Source organism: Abrus precatorius, unplaced genomic scaffold, assembly GCF_003935025.1.
Source record: "Abrus precatorius isolate BTA unplaced genomic scaffold, Abrus_2018 Scaffold3, whole genome shotgun sequence".
In the NCBI taxonomy this organism is placed as follows: Eukaryota; Viridiplantae; Streptophyta; class Magnoliopsida; order Fabales; family Fabaceae; genus Abrus; species Abrus precatorius.
The window spans coordinates 6067777-6082927 of record NW_020874373.1 but is presented as its reverse complement, the minus strand read 5'-3'; the positions used below and the strand labels follow the sequence as shown (position 1 = coordinate 6082927).

The 15151-nt window shown below is 31.8% G+C and overlaps 1 protein-coding gene across 4 annotated transcripts; it reads left to right on the top strand.

Moving 5' to 3' along the window:
* Positions 1–836: 836 nt before the first annotated feature.
* Positions 837–11542, top strand: LOC113863872 (branched-chain-amino-acid aminotransferase-like protein 1). 4 transcript variants are annotated; one of them, XM_027497631.1, is made up of 20 exons: positions 837–1182; positions 1543–1641; positions 2301–2372; positions 2892–2984; positions 3266–3403; positions 3926–3984; positions 4433–4535; positions 4872–5060; positions 5155–5255; positions 6009–6063; positions 6149–6235; positions 6663–6714; positions 7768–7853; positions 8723–8776; positions 9190–9273; positions 9710–9781; positions 10402–10482; positions 10580–10615; positions 11012–11143; positions 11260–11542. In XM_027497631.1, the coding sequence occupies exons 1-19, from the start codon at positions 1099–1101 to the stop codon at positions 11138–11140; spliced, it is 1674 nt and encodes a 557-aa protein (XP_027353432.1). In that variant the 5' UTR covers positions 837–1098; the 3' UTR covers positions 11141–11143; positions 11260–11542. The 4 variants fall into 4 exon arrangements, with proteins under 4 accessions (XP_027353432.1, XP_027353433.1, XP_027353434.1 ...); XM_027497632.1 differs by lacking the exon at positions 11260–11542 and having other exon boundaries at positions 901–1182; positions 10402–10492; XM_027497633.1 differs by lacking the exon at positions 837–1182 and having other exon boundaries at positions 1588–1641; positions 2301–2367; positions 11260–11512.
* The last annotated feature ends 3609 nt before the right edge of the window (positions 11543–15151 follow it).

Genomic DNA, 15151 nt, shown 5'->3' with positions numbered 1-15151 from the left:
ATAAGGTTTGGCGTGTGGTTCTTATTAAGGTAAAAATTTCGAAAAACAAACTTTCCAAGGATAACTTAAAAGATTACCATTAGTATACATATTTGGTTTGAACGGATATTAAACATAATTTTATAGAGTTGTGACTTTATTAATGGAAACACGTAGATTGCGTATATATTGTATAAAATCGAAATCAAGTTTAAAGATGGATGTAGGACCAATTTGCTTAAATAGCAATGCCGTTCTGATCAAATCAAAATTTTCATGATTTTATAAAACATTTGTGCGTAAGCTCCATTTGCGTTGTTACACAAACAAGTATGTCTATATATTATGAAAAGATTGGCACGTAAATAAATTGATTATGCCTTATGTTTTGATGGTAACGCACAAGAGTGTAAGGTAAGGACCAGAGAATGGAAGTTGTTTTGTCAACATTCTGATACAATAATCATTCGCTAATGCATTCGATTCTCTGTCACAGTTGTCAAGAAACTATGGTTCACGACGTGTGATAGGGAATACACAGTAAAACTCTTCGGATTGCATTTTCATATTAGGGAAGGAAGGTCTAATAATAATAATAACAACTATTTTTAATATTCTCAAATTTCATACCCTGAAGAAAAATGTAAGTGTTTTAAAAACACTAACTAAAAAATATTTAAAAAATATAAAAGTATAATCACTTTTATATATTTTAATATATTTGAACATTATTTTTAATAAAAAATATTATCTATTAATTATTTTAATCGATGTCTTAAGTACACTTATTAGTTATTAGTAAAACTCTCATTCTAATATGGTGGTAGAAAATAAAAGAAATGAATGCATCACGTGTCAATCTCATCAAAATAACTTTAAATTAATTACCAGACCATACGTCCGTAATTTTATCATGTTTCTGTTGGCTTTTTGTTAACAATATAGAACAAAATTTGAGAATCCTGGCATTCGTTGGTTCCTGTTTGGAAGATCTTTTTGTATTCTGTTTCACTGTGACTCGGGGCATTGGCAATCCCACAAAGATACGTAGCAATCCAACTCCATCATTATTATTGTATTGATAAAATCAGAGATAGCTTAGCTTATCTGAACTCAGAAATGGGAGAGAGTGAAGTGGAGGTGATTCACTCATGGTCTGCTCCAAGATCCCTCAGCACTAGTCTCATGTATTCTTTTGCTCAGGTACCCAAGCCCCAGATTTTCTTATTTTTTAAGTTTCTGGGGATACCCATTTTTGTAAAATTAAATAATATGAAAAAAAAAAATCTCTTTATTAATTCTCAAATTCCTACCTTTTCATGCCCATGTCATTTGTGGAAACAAACTCATAATTACATATTGACTTTTTTTTTTTAAATAATAATTAAAAATTTCTTTTTTTTTCATTATTTGAAAATTGTTTGTTGGTCTGTTCAACCAATGGGTATGTGGTCTTCTGTTGATATAGTAATGATTGATTGAGCACTGCTATTGAAGCTTACTGGAAAAGTCATGTTTGTGATATTGGTGTTTCCATGCTTTTTTTGGCTTCGTGTTGCATAGAGGGATGACATAGAAGTGGTTGATGAACCCCTTTATGGAAATTTCCTTCGAGTAACAGGTCTTGACAGACCCTACAGGGAAGAGCTACTCTCCAAAATGGTATGTCTTTAACAAACTCCCTCCTTCAGTGTTTCCTCTAATTGTCTTGTGCGTGTGCTATGAAACAGCATTTTTCCAAGTTTGGCTTATATGAGTTATATCTGTTCACTCAATCACTGTTCTTTCATCTTGGTCCTTTTAATCTGATTAGCTATTGTGCAGATAAACTTCCTTTCTTTGTTTGTGTTTTTTTTTTTTTTTTTTTGGGGGGGGGTTGCTAAATGTGGGGAATTTGATGTAGAATGAGTGAATTCTGAACAAAATAGGCTACTCTGATCTAGACTGAGAACATCTAAGCAGTGCCATTTCTCTTCTATTCAGTTCAGGTATACTGTTCTTGTATAAGAGAAATATGAAAAGTATAGGTGGTGCTGTTTGTTCTGCTTCATGATGTTAGAATGTAACTACATGATCCTGTATGATTTACTATTTCGTCATTTTCTTAATAAAATTCAATTGCCTTTAATAATTTGGCTGGTTTGTTCTTTTTGCCAGAGAATTTTGAAGATTTTGTCTTTAAAAAATTCTACACATTGAACTCTAAAATTCATTTGCTTTTTTCCACACTTATCATTTATTACATTCCTATGTCCTTGTCTCTTGTAGTATTCTCTTCCTATGCTTCATGTTGAAGATTGTTGGTGTTTGAAATGTAACAGGAATCTGATGGAAATAAGGTCACCAATGACATAATTTTTGGTCCAGGAAGGAAGAAATATAGATTCTGTAAGGTAAAAAACATCTCTTTCTAGATATTCAATTAATGAGGAACTATTATAGTCTATAGATACAGGAGATGAGCATTTTCTCACAAAATGTATATGTGTAAAGAGGAACATTATGACTGTTTATTTTAGTAACAGGAGATCTTATACCGTTGATTTATTATATACGTGAAAGAAGTTTATATTCCTCTTTTCTCATGCCAATTTTGTGTAGCAGTAGTACCGTTGTAAATCAAAGGAACTGAGGAAAAGGGTTTCAATTGTCACAAAAAATTCAACATCTAATGCTATTATGTTCAAACAATGCTAGGAGTTTAGCTGGCTAGGAATTCTTTTTGGTCCAGGGGTGGGCCCAATGTGATACTCACTGGGGTCCATTAGGAGGGAAAAGGAAACAGAGTGCACCGTTCCAAAAAAAAACAGAACCTTTACTAGTTAGTTTATATCTCTAACTTTTGTAATGTGTTATCAAAACCAAGTTTGTTATTCCGCTGGCTTCATTATTTATTACTTTTTTGTTTTCAGCATATATCAAAGCAGCGGATACAAGGTTTGAGTGATGATCTAATGAAGAAAGGAAAGCACTTCATTCTGATAAGAAATCCTCTTGACATATTGGTAAAATGTCTTTCATCTATTACTTATTTGTCATTAAATCAACAAGTCATTTCAGCATATTGTTTCTCATATGCACATGTAGAATTGGTCCAAAAACATATGAATCTATCATCTACCTACATCAAAAAAGGTTGGCTTGTGAAAAGCCTGTAATCTTCATGTTTAAGTAATGCTTAAAAGGTTCAGCTAACATTAGTAGTCATTGTGATATTTTTGTGGTTATCTATTTCTCTGATTACTTGCTGATTATTCTTGTCTGTTCCATCTAATTGTGTGTCCAGCCATCCTTTGACAAGGTTGTCCCTCCATCTTTCTATGAGTTGGGTTTAGCAGAGCTGGTGTGTATATACAATGAGCTTCGTGAGATTGGAAAGTCACCACCTGTTATTGATGCTGCGGATCTTCAACAAAATCCTGAAGTATTACTTGAGCTCTTTGAACATGCTTGATTCTTATGAGTGAATAAACCATCAGTTTAAGATCACTTTTGTTTTGTTGGTGTCAAACAAGGTAGAATGAGCTGAAAGTTTTCTTTGCAGTCACAATGAAAGGGAATGGTCACTCATTCAAAATGGAGGGAATCATAATTCCACTATATATATAGTTACCTGGATTACTATTCCCCCTTTGTATTTACTTGAAATAAAAAAATAAAAAAAGTCCTCTACCACCTCATCCACCACCTTCACATCATCATTACCATCACCAAGTGCTGTTGCTTTCACAGTTTCACTTTCACCACCATTATCATGACTACCGCCACTGCTGCTGCTGTCACCTCACAGTTCCTTTCATTACCAAGACCATGGATATTATTGTTTCAATATAACTATTGATGTCTAGATGATAAAAATGAAAAATTAACTTAAAATTTAAAATAACTCCAAAATATTTTCTAAATTGTATTGCATCAATATCATGATCCCGTTGATGATTTGCAGGCTACTCTACAGGGTCTCTGTGATGATTTGGAGATTCCTTTTCAACCTGAAATGCTCAAGTATGTACATTTTTTTCCCTTTACAAGGTTGAAATCCAAACCCCTCCTCCTTTCAAAATTAAAAACAAAAACGGGTTTATCATTAAAGCTAAATTAGTGCACCTGTAAAAGTGAAAAACACCATGCTGGTAGATGGATGATCTATGTAGTCAAATTTTATCTTCCAACCTTTAATGCTCCCAGATGCTGTTAATATTAGTGACTTAATATTCTAATTTACATATGCATGTGGTGTCTTTCTAAATTCTGTTTACATTCAAATTTGTTGATCTTGCAAGTCCAGACTTTGAGCCACTCTATTTATGAATTCCCTTTTCAATTATGATCATCTGAGTTTTGGTAATTTTTGAGTCATTTGATGTACATGCAAGATATCCTTATTCTTCTTCTCCTTCAACAATTATTTTGCAAACATATATAATGATTTGACAATTCAAAAAATTTCCAGTTGGGAAGCAGGTCCGAAGCCAATAGATGGCTTATGGGCCCCTTGGTGGTATAAATCTGTACATAAATCTACTGGTTTTGAGCAACCACGAAAGTATCCTCAGGTATTCAATTGCTTTTCATGGTATTTTTCCAGTTTAGTTTCTGTTCTGGAAGAATCCAGGCTGTTATTTTGTTTGAGCTATTTATAGTATTTTGACATTGTTTGCTCCATTTATCAATTACTATCATTGTTTGATGAATAACAATTGGATGCAAATCTGTGTGTTTATTGTGAGCACATGTTTGTCATGTGTGCTTTGGGCATAAAAGTTGGAGGATATGAAAATGAAGGAGATAAGAGATTTTTTTTTTTAATTGGGTGGGGGAATGTATCTCAACCAGTGTAGACAACAAAAAAACCTGACTGCGGTTATTCTGCAAACTTGCCTTCCTTTCAGCCATTTCCCTTTTCTCTCTATGATTTGTTGGAGCAAAGTCTTCCCCTGTTTAATATGCTTCGGCGCCATGTGAAGAAAAGGGTACCCGTTCTGAGCCCTCCTTTACCTACTCCCAATCTTCCTGTTCCTGCAAATGAGAAATTGCTTGCTTGGGTTGGTGATGAGATTGTGCCACGAGACAGTGCAAAGGTACTTAATTGTATGACACTTAAAGGTCTGTTGTATGCTGTCAATATAATGAAGAATTCACAGGGTTTTTAATTGTTGTCCTGTGATCAATCAGGTTTCTGTGTTTGATTCAGTTGTCCAAGGAGGTGACTCAGTTTGGGAGGGTCTTAGAGTGTATAAAGGAAAGATATTTAAGCTTGAGGAGCATTTAGACAGGTTGTATCATTAAACTAAGAAATTGATTAGTTTATGCAAAATGCTTCTGGTTTTGAATAGCATGCTTACCTTTTAATGCGACGATTGTAATTATTTTCTTTATACTCTTGTGAGTCTTTATATCTCCTCATAAGGTACATACTCATCATGAGTAACCTCCAATAGATCATTGTACAAGGTACAAAAAAGTCTGCTTGGTTGCATTTTTCATTGAGTAATGCTATTTCATCTGAAGGAGCACACTGCACCAAATCAATTTGTGTTGAAAATCACAGTTGCTCATCCATGATTGTCAGAACTGCAGGTCTACAGCACACAGTCTTTTTTTTAGACAGAGTTCGGTATCAGTTGGTGGGCTTTGGTGATATTAATGGCTGGGGAGTGTAGTGTTTTTGTTATTCAATTTAGTAAACATTTTGGCAAAACATTATGACAAGTGACAACTATAAGAAAAATGCAAGAATCATCTGACTGAGCGGATTCCTAATGTTAAACCTAAATAAAAAGTTAAATTATTGCAAATATAAAATTAATTTAACAATTTTTTTCCTAGGAAAATTCTTAGTGCTATTTCTCATCGAAACATGATCTATATGTGAGAGTGTTCTTTGGTTATGTGCTATGGTTTTACATTTCATCAGTTTAAAACTAAACTTGAAGGTAAAAATAAAATATCCTATACTCATATGTTTTATTGCTACAACATCAGCTCTGCGTCAATGTTGTAGAGCTAAATTTCTTGATTCTTGTCAGGATGTTTGATTCAGCAAAAGCTTTAGCTTTTGAATATGTTCCTGCTCGAGATGAGGTTAGTCTGAGATGTGTATTAAATGCTATTGTCTTTAATCTTTTTTAGGTTATCCCCATAATGAATGTAGTTCCAAAAATTGCAGATTAAGGAAGCAATTTTCAGAACTCTAATTAGGAATGGCATGTTTGACAATTCACACATCCGGCTTTCTCTAACAAGAGGGAAAAAGGTTTTACTCTCTCTAATTTATCATTTCAGTAATGTAATTCCTTCAAAGCTAATAATTCCTAAAATTCTGTTCCATCTATCATTCACATGGCAATGCTTAGCATTGTATGAGGCTGGCTTCATAATTTTGATAATATAATAGACTATATATGCAAAAATGATTCTCAAGTCTAAACATGATTCTTAAATTTATACAGTGCCCTAATATTCTTGACCAGAAATCTCAATACTAATAGCAAGATGAATAGAATAGGTTCTGCTGGTTTGATTATTAATGAACCTACAAATATGAAATGAACAAAAGTCTGTGACATGAGTTAGCAGTATTTTATAACATTTGCAACAGAAGATGAAACTGTTAATCATATGATATTCTATGGAGCAATTTTGTTTTAAATAACGTAAAAGAATATTTTGTTCTTTTCTAGGTTACTTCTGGGATGAGCCCAGCACTCAATCTATATGGATGTACATTAATTGGTAACTTCATATCCCTGAGCCAAATAAGTAGCATTGATGTTAGTATCAAGCCTTTATACTCTTGAAATAATTTTTGGATAACAATTTTGGCTGATCAAATTGAAATAGACCCAACAATATCTGTTTATGATTTCCTTTTCTTCATGGAAATGATCTGGCATTGATTGCATACATGATTCGCTGATATCAAAGAAGAAATTGGATCACCCTACTGCTGCATTGAATTTGTGACGACTTATGACAGTGATCTCACAAATATCAATAGGAAATTACTTCAAGTTTGTTGACACACAATTATCTTTCTGATAATATTTTGTTTGACTTGAATGGATTACATAGGTAGTTTAAATACTTATGATGTGATTCAGTATTCATGGTGGTCTCTTTGTTGATAAAAGAAGACTTGAGATGGGGGTGAATCAAGTCATGATTGATAAAAAGATTAGATGACTAATAGTAGGTCAAACTCAAATTTAAGTGTGATAGAAAATTAAAGAACAAGGGAAAAAAGGGCTTACATAGGTGACTTTTATACTGGTTCTATCTCCAATATGGAGTCTGCATCCATTCCCAACCAAACGTGAGATTTTTCACTATTAAACCCAAGTTTTCTTTGATCCACTTGGCCTGTCCAAGCTAGTTGTAAGTATTCTTCTTTCACTATAGCATCTAGTTATGACCTTCCTTTTTAAAGTATCAATCTTCTCTAAAAAGCTTGTTAGCTTCCTTTATTTGTTCATGATTCTTCAAACTGGAGTTCCTATCTTATTTTAATAGTTGATAAATCTTGACACTAGTCTTTAAACTAAGATCAACCATAAGCATTCAGTGTTAAGAATCTTAAAATGTTTAAAATCGTCATTCAGAGAAATGCCAACTTGGATACTTTGGGCTAACAAGTTGATCTGTTAAATAAACTTGGCATGATAATTCAGAAGATCGATAATTTGGTTGTCTAACCCTATCTAATGTGAAAACATTGTCGTTCTGGAAGAATGTTTATCATTTCTGGGGATATACAAGACGGTGTTCTTTTCTTTGTTAAACATGCAGTTCTTGCTGAATGGAAGCCCCCAGTATATGATAATGCACATGGTATAGTTCTTGTAACTGCTACAACACGCCGTAATTCACCAAATGTAAGTTTCTGATTCGTATACTCATTAGTATGGAAAAAAAGGGGTTCTTTTTTTAATATTATATAGATATGCTTGAGTTACTAATAAATTTTCAGCCCTATCAAATAATAGTAAACATCCAAACTTTTCTGATATTATCACCATAGTGATGATGTTACTATTCTAGAACGAGGGTTTGGGTATGTATGTATATACATACGTATAGAAGAAAGAAAGGAAGGTATTATTTGAGTAGCAATGGTGCAAAGTTGAAATCTCCAGAATTTGAATGGTCAAGCTTGATGAGATTCAATATCTCTCAACTTTATCTAATAAAAAATCTTGTTAGGTTATTTGTTATTATGGTTTTCTTTCATTTTATATGATATGTTGGAAAGCATTTGACTGACATGGTTTTTCCATCAGTTAGTTTGATTATAGAATCTTCACATTCCTGGATCTGCTTTTATTCTTTAAAAAAAAAAAAATTCATAATTGTATGGATAATGGAGATAGAGAGAAAAAGGAGAATTGCCTAAAATTAGTTATAATTATGTGGAAAATGGGAGGAGGGATAAAGAGGCTGAAAGAAATGAAAAGCAAATAAAGTAGAAAATATAAAGAAGCTATACTAAGAACAAATTGCTCTCTATATGCAGAGATAAATAAGCGTGTTATCACCAGATACATTGTCCTATCCTGGTCTGAGTTGACAGAGATGTATTAAGTATTTAATGCTATTTAGTTGAAGAACTTGTTGACATTATAATAATAGTTGCAAGTGGCATGCGATAGCCTGTCATATAGCTACAAAAGAACGAGATTCATTCAAACCAACAAAGTTTCTGTTTCGTTCAATTGACTTTGTCCCTTCCCCTTTTCTTTACCAGAATTTGGATTCCAAGATTCATCACAATAACCTTCTCAATAACATACTTGCAAAGGTATTTTCCTATTCTCCAAATTTTTTACATGCATTAATCAACGAATTTGTATTAAAATATTTTTGGAACTGGGTGATTTCTTTTTGGAATAACAATGGTTTTCTATGTTGACTTAATTTGACAGGTTAATCCTTAGAGAAATGTCAATATAGAGTATTGTAGGTTATATTATGAGAGGTGGGGGGGGATTATGCAATTTATTTTTACTTACCCTGCTAATATGTTTATCATATGCAAAGGGAGACATGGGCGATTAATTATCACAGCAGCAAATATAGCATATTATAATTCAATCAACTGTTACAAGCATGATCAAAATCATTATTTTGTTGCATCTTGTCTTAATAATATCCTGTATTAATGATATATCTTGTACATTACTAAAATGTTATTATTGGCCTACTCTACTGCAGATTGAAGGCAATAATGCAAAAGCAGATGATGCAATCATGCTTGACCAAGATGGTTATGTATCTGAAACTAATGCAACTAACATTGTATGTCCTCAAATTTACCCCAACTGTCGGAAGGATCATTATACTCCTTTTGATAATTATATGCTAGGGTTTACTAGGTAGCAGGGAGATGTTTCTTGGTGTCCAAGCTCTGGACTACTGTTATACACAAAAAATTATAAACAACAACAAAAAAGACTTAGAATGGATGATAACATTGAGCTGATGACAAATTAGTCAACTCAATGCATGGTTCAAAAAATGTGAATTCACCTCCCTTTTAGAATTAACAATGCAGCAAATATGTTGTTGGTTCATTTTCACCTTGAGTCTCAGAGGGAAACAAAATCTTGTTAAATCATCTTATTTGAGAAGGATGAAAGGGTTTTCTTTGCAAAAGGCTTACTTTCAGCAGAGAATGGTACCAAATCTAATGATTTGGAGCACTTGGGCTCATTTATTGCTCGTATTTGTGCAGTTTATTGTTAAAAGGGACCACGTCTTGACACCTCATGCAGACTACTGTCTTCCCGGTATTACTCGAGCAACTGTAAGTTGAGTAAACTCGCCCAATTAATTTTATACCAAATTCTGTATATATTCTAGCATTGATGTGTTGTTGGGATGCAAGTATAAGATGACACCTAAGTGCCAATTTCAGCTCAGCTATAAGTAGTACTTTACTACTTTTCATTAAGCATCTTATTTTATTAACTCAAGTGCTGTTGTAATAGAAACTAGTTATCTTATTAGGAAGAATTAGGGATGAACCCCAATTACAAAACACACATCGCAGAACTTCAAGGGTTTGCACCTCCCAATGCCATAAAGGCCCCAATTTTCTGTCACAAATCACTTCCCTCCGTCTTTAATCTCTGCTCTTATTTATAGGCAACATGCCTTATTCAAAGTAATTCACCTAACTAACTAGCTAATTGGTAACTAACTTATTTTAACTAAATACTAATGGGGGTTAACTAAGTAATCTATTTAAACAAACTATTAATGGGAGTTACCTAACACGTGTTAGTAAAATATAATATTTTGTAGAAAATGAGAGTATATGAACAATAGAAAAGATTAGGTTCATAACCTCATTCCACTCTAAACTAAGTTAATCAGAGAAGTGTACTGTGTCATTGATGGAACTCTGCTACTTCGTAATTTTAGGTAATGGATCTTGTGAAGACAGAACAATTAATCTTAGAGGAGCGCAGAATCAGCCTGTCAGAAGTGCATACTGCAGATGAGGTTCACATATATGCAGTTTCAAATATCTTCTAGTAAAGTTTGCTCATATTTGTGTGTCAAATTTATGTTGAGATATAACTAGAAAACCATTTTGCAGGTATGGACGACCGGAACGATGGGAGAGCTAAGCCCAGTAAGTGCTTTATTCTACCTTGTCGATTGAACTTTATTATACCTTGACGGAATGTGCTGGTTAAGCATCTGAAAAATTAACTGATTCCTTTCACATGCAATTATCCAAATGATTGTTGAACTTGAAAAGAAAATTCATTGTTATGCATTAGGATGATGATGTTCAACTTTGTGTCTAATCAACTCTTGAATTTTGATTTCTGTGTGTCACTGGCAAGTATTCACAAGATAAGCAATACATTGGTCAAAACAAAATGCAAATTCTTGGCTTAGCCATTTTGTCCATGGGCTCTTTTCTGGATTGAGTCAATTCCAATTCCAATGGGACTTGATAAGCATTAGTTGGAGATTACTTGCATGTGTGATGAGATTAAACTTTCTTGTGTATCTCCTTTAGGTAGTGAAGGTTGATGGACGCATAATTGGCAATGGAAAAGTAGGACCAGTCACTAGAAAGTTGCAAGCTGCTTATAAAAAATTGACAGAACAGTTTGGTGTACCTATACCAACCTACCTTAAGACTTGAATGGTATAACATTTTTTTCTTTTGCTCTTAAAGCCAATGCAAACAATTTTTTTACTTTGCCACACACTCTTTGGTCTTAGTGTTTTCCATAATAACTGTTTTCTTTTCATTTCTTCCAGATTTCAGTTGGAAGTGAGCGGAAATTGCTGCCATGCATTACTAAAAGCTGCCACCCTTTTCATAATTTAGGTTACTCTTGATATTATTTACTTCTGCAGTGTTCTAATGATCTTTTTTAGATTAAATAAAAATAAGCAAATAAATTAAAAAAATATATCATAAATCTATGCAAACTTAATGCTTTCTTTATTTGGTAGTGACGATGAACTTGTATGAAGATTTAAAAGTATTTTTATGTTATTCAAGATATGCTAATAAGTGTCTGAAGAACAAGGATTAAAGCATTAAAAGTTATTCGATACATAATAATATAACACATTTTGAGAATGATGTTCGCTTAAAAAAAATATTTTTATTTTAAAATTCTTTACATGTATCTCAATGATATTCCTTTCAATATTTTTTATAAGAACCTTCTAAATATTTTTTTAATTAATTATTAATATAAGATCTTCTATAAAGTTTTGCAAGTATTTTTTTTTTTTTTTTATTCTTCATTATTAAACGTTTTAACATTTAATAATTAATATAAGAATAATTGAAGAAAGTATTCGTTAATTGGCAATTTATTGATAATTAATAGTGAATACAGCAAAAAGTGCTAATTTTTTTTTAAAAAAAAAAAAGTGTTACTCTATTTATTTTATTTTATTTTTGGTTAAGTGTTGCTATATACGAATGGTTGTAGACAGTTCACGGATCAAAATGAAGCAATTTATAATTAAGGGGGTTTTACTAACGTTTTATTTAAAAGTTAATTTTAAAGAGAAGGAGGGAAGGAAAAGAAAAGGAAAGAGAAAGGTTTATACGATAAGTATCTTTATTTAAAAAATTTTAGATGAGAGAGGAAGGGTTTATAAATTTTTCAAATCTTCTTAATCTTATATTTTTTTTAAAAAAAATTCAATCAAGTAGTTTTATATTACACTTCTTTCATTATGTTACTTCCGTTCTAATAAATCACTAATGGTAGAAGTTAAAAAAAGATAAAACTTAAGTTATTATTTTTTAATTAAAATTAAAGTTTTATTTCATTAATTTAATGCAATAAAAATTAACTTTAAAATTTGATATATGTATCAACCTTAAATTTTATTTTTTTAAAATTAACATAAAAAATGCATAAGATACCATACTTGTGTATCTTATGCTTTTTCAAAGAAATTAAATTTTTCTTTTGAGAAAATTAGTGGAGTTTAAATATAATTTCTTTAATTAAATAGGTGAAGCTTAAATAATTTTCTTCTTTTCTATAAATCAAACCTAAAGTTTTAGTGATCCACATAGTTAAACGTGTTTATATTTGTAGTGACTAACTAGGTAATCCATTATTTTTTATGTTTTGGGTCTACACGTTAAATAATGCTATCACGTTCACAAATTCGACTTTGGGCCCAACTTATTTTGGGCCACAATAATTGAACTTTTGTTAAGAGGCTCATTATTATGAGCAAGAAAGGAAGTGATGGGAATGAGATCATGCATGTCATGCCCACACAACATTTAGCCATAACTAAGTAATCAAAATCTCTTTTGACTCAATAAGTTGTTGCCTTGCTCTTGTCCCTTTTAGTATTTCATATTATTGGCATGGATGATTCTTCACATTGTATCATTTCCAAAGAAAAGGGGGTACTTTTTTATTTGCTATGGTTAAGAAGCTATTTCATGATTAATTCAATTGTGACATTAATCTCAAAAGCCATTCAGCATGTTTCATGTGGACCAACTCAGTGTATTCTCTCATTCAATTCCTTTCCTTCAATTATTAGTGTCTTTCTCTGCTTTGATAGCATTTCCCCTTATGGGGTGTTTGTCATCCTTTTAATAAAATGGCTTTATGTCTTTTTGCTTTATTCTATTTTTTCTATCATAGAAAAGAGCAAGTCACTATCTCCAGTCTCCATGCTATTTCTTTATAGCTTTCAACGTTACCTTCAATTGTATGTTCTATAGTGCAAGGCCTATTCTTGCTACCCTTTTTTGTATTTTTCTACTTTCCTCAAAGCTTCAACCCAAACCCATTTTTTATGTCTTGTTATAAACGGTACTTAAACTTAGCAACTAACAACACTTTTGCTAGACCCGCTTTATTTTGTCAAAACAATCTTTTAAATGCAAGAAATGTTGGTAACAAATTTTTTAATGCATTCTTTTAAATACATTATTATTATTATTATTAGTTAAAATTTCATGGTTATATAATAAAGGAGTTGGAATCTATGAACACAATGTTTCCCACAAGAGAACAAGAAGATGAAGACAAATGGGTGTTAGAGTTGGAATCTTCTAAAAGACAACCCTGGAGCTTCATCAACAACCAGTGAATTATTATTGTTATTATTATTATTATCATTATGTATATTTTGCTGGACTTCACAAACGGACGCTAACACCTTTGTACGATTCGCTTAGAATCTGACAATTTAAAATAGGGGACGAGACCTAACGTATTGTAAAGGACAGTAAAATCTGCAAAGGACATGCATTGCACTATCATGATCTTATCTTTTACCGTGCTATGCTTATCACTAGCTTTTGTTTTTCTTTTTAATTTTCCTATGAAGATAATATACTCATTTTACTCTGACACTACTTTATGCACAAAGTTCAAATGTGAATGAATTAGACTCCATGTGATGGGAAATTGACTTTATCTTGATGAGAATAAAACTTTTTTTTATGTTTATATTATAAAATTTTGAAGCCTCAAGAATCTGGGAGAAGCTCGTTAGAAGATTAAGAAAACTTTAGTTGAACCGATGACTAATGAAATATAAAGGACAAATGACTAAAGGTTTTCTTTCAAGTTTTGATTTTTTTAAATAACGTGTATATAAAAAGTTCTGGGTATGTGATTTTTTTTATTATTTTGATTGTTTTCTATTGAGTTCTCTATTAGCAAAAACATTTCATCCTAAAGTGAATATAAGCATGAAATGAAATGCGTTGAATTGTGTTTGTCGGATGGAGCTATCATGAGGCGTGGCTTCTCAAAAATAAAATTTGAAGTTGTATTTTACTCTTTCGCTGTCATGATGAAATAGTGACAGATACTTGAACCAGAACATCCTCTTACACAATTGGAAACAGGTAGTTGAATAAGAAGATTCTTATAAAATTAGATATATGAATTTATATTATACTATTATTTTATTATTGAATGAATGGTTTTCACTTAACTAAATGAAAGAAAATAAAAAGGTCTTAAAATTTTGAAAATCAAATAGAACAAGATCATAGTTGAATGGCCATTACTTAATAAGAAGCAAATAAGTTCAATACTGAAGCAGCAGTCATCATGCTAACTCAAACCTCCAATACATACAAAAGTTTAGTACATAATTAAACAAATAAACTAAGGGAAAACATTTTTACCCAGACAAGTTACTGTATTTGCTGACTCAAAACACTCGTTAAAACTCCTCAAATGAAAATATTATCCTCAAAAAGGTCTAAGCTTTTAACATTAGTTTAAAAATACATTTGTAACTTTATCGTTTTCCTTCTGCTTGAAGATATTCGATGACCCCACCACAGCTCAACTTTCTTTTATTTTTTTCACCTAGGAATTCGACTACGAATATCGTACAATTCGATGGGGCCATCATTTTTACCTTCAATGCCCTAATCATTTGCATTTTTCAAAAGTTATTAACAATATTTTAGACTCAAAAGGTGAAAAAGAGAGAAGCAGAATGAAGAATGATCCCTATACCTACTTTTCCATAACAGTCACCATTAATCACTGTCCTCTTTTTTATTTTTTTTCCTGTTTTGCTTTTGATTCTATCTCTCCTTCTCCTCCTCCCATTAACAGCTGTCATGATCATATATCATTTTTGTTTCTAAAAATTATGTAAAAGTGCCATTTTTAAAAAGAAATTTATT

Coding starts and splice junctions, on each gene's coding strand:
- LOC113863872 (XM_027497631.1), top strand. CDS start 1,099: ATGGGAGAGAGTGAAGTGGAGGTGATTCACTCATGGTCTGCTCCAAGA. Junction 3,404..3,925: donor ATCTTCAACAAAATCCTGAA/GTATTACTTGAG, acceptor GATGATTTGCAG/GCTACTCTACAGGGTCTCTG. Junction 9,274..9,709: donor AAACTAATGCAACTAACATT/GTATGTCCTCAA, acceptor GTATTTGTGCAG/TTTATTGTTAAAAGGGACCA.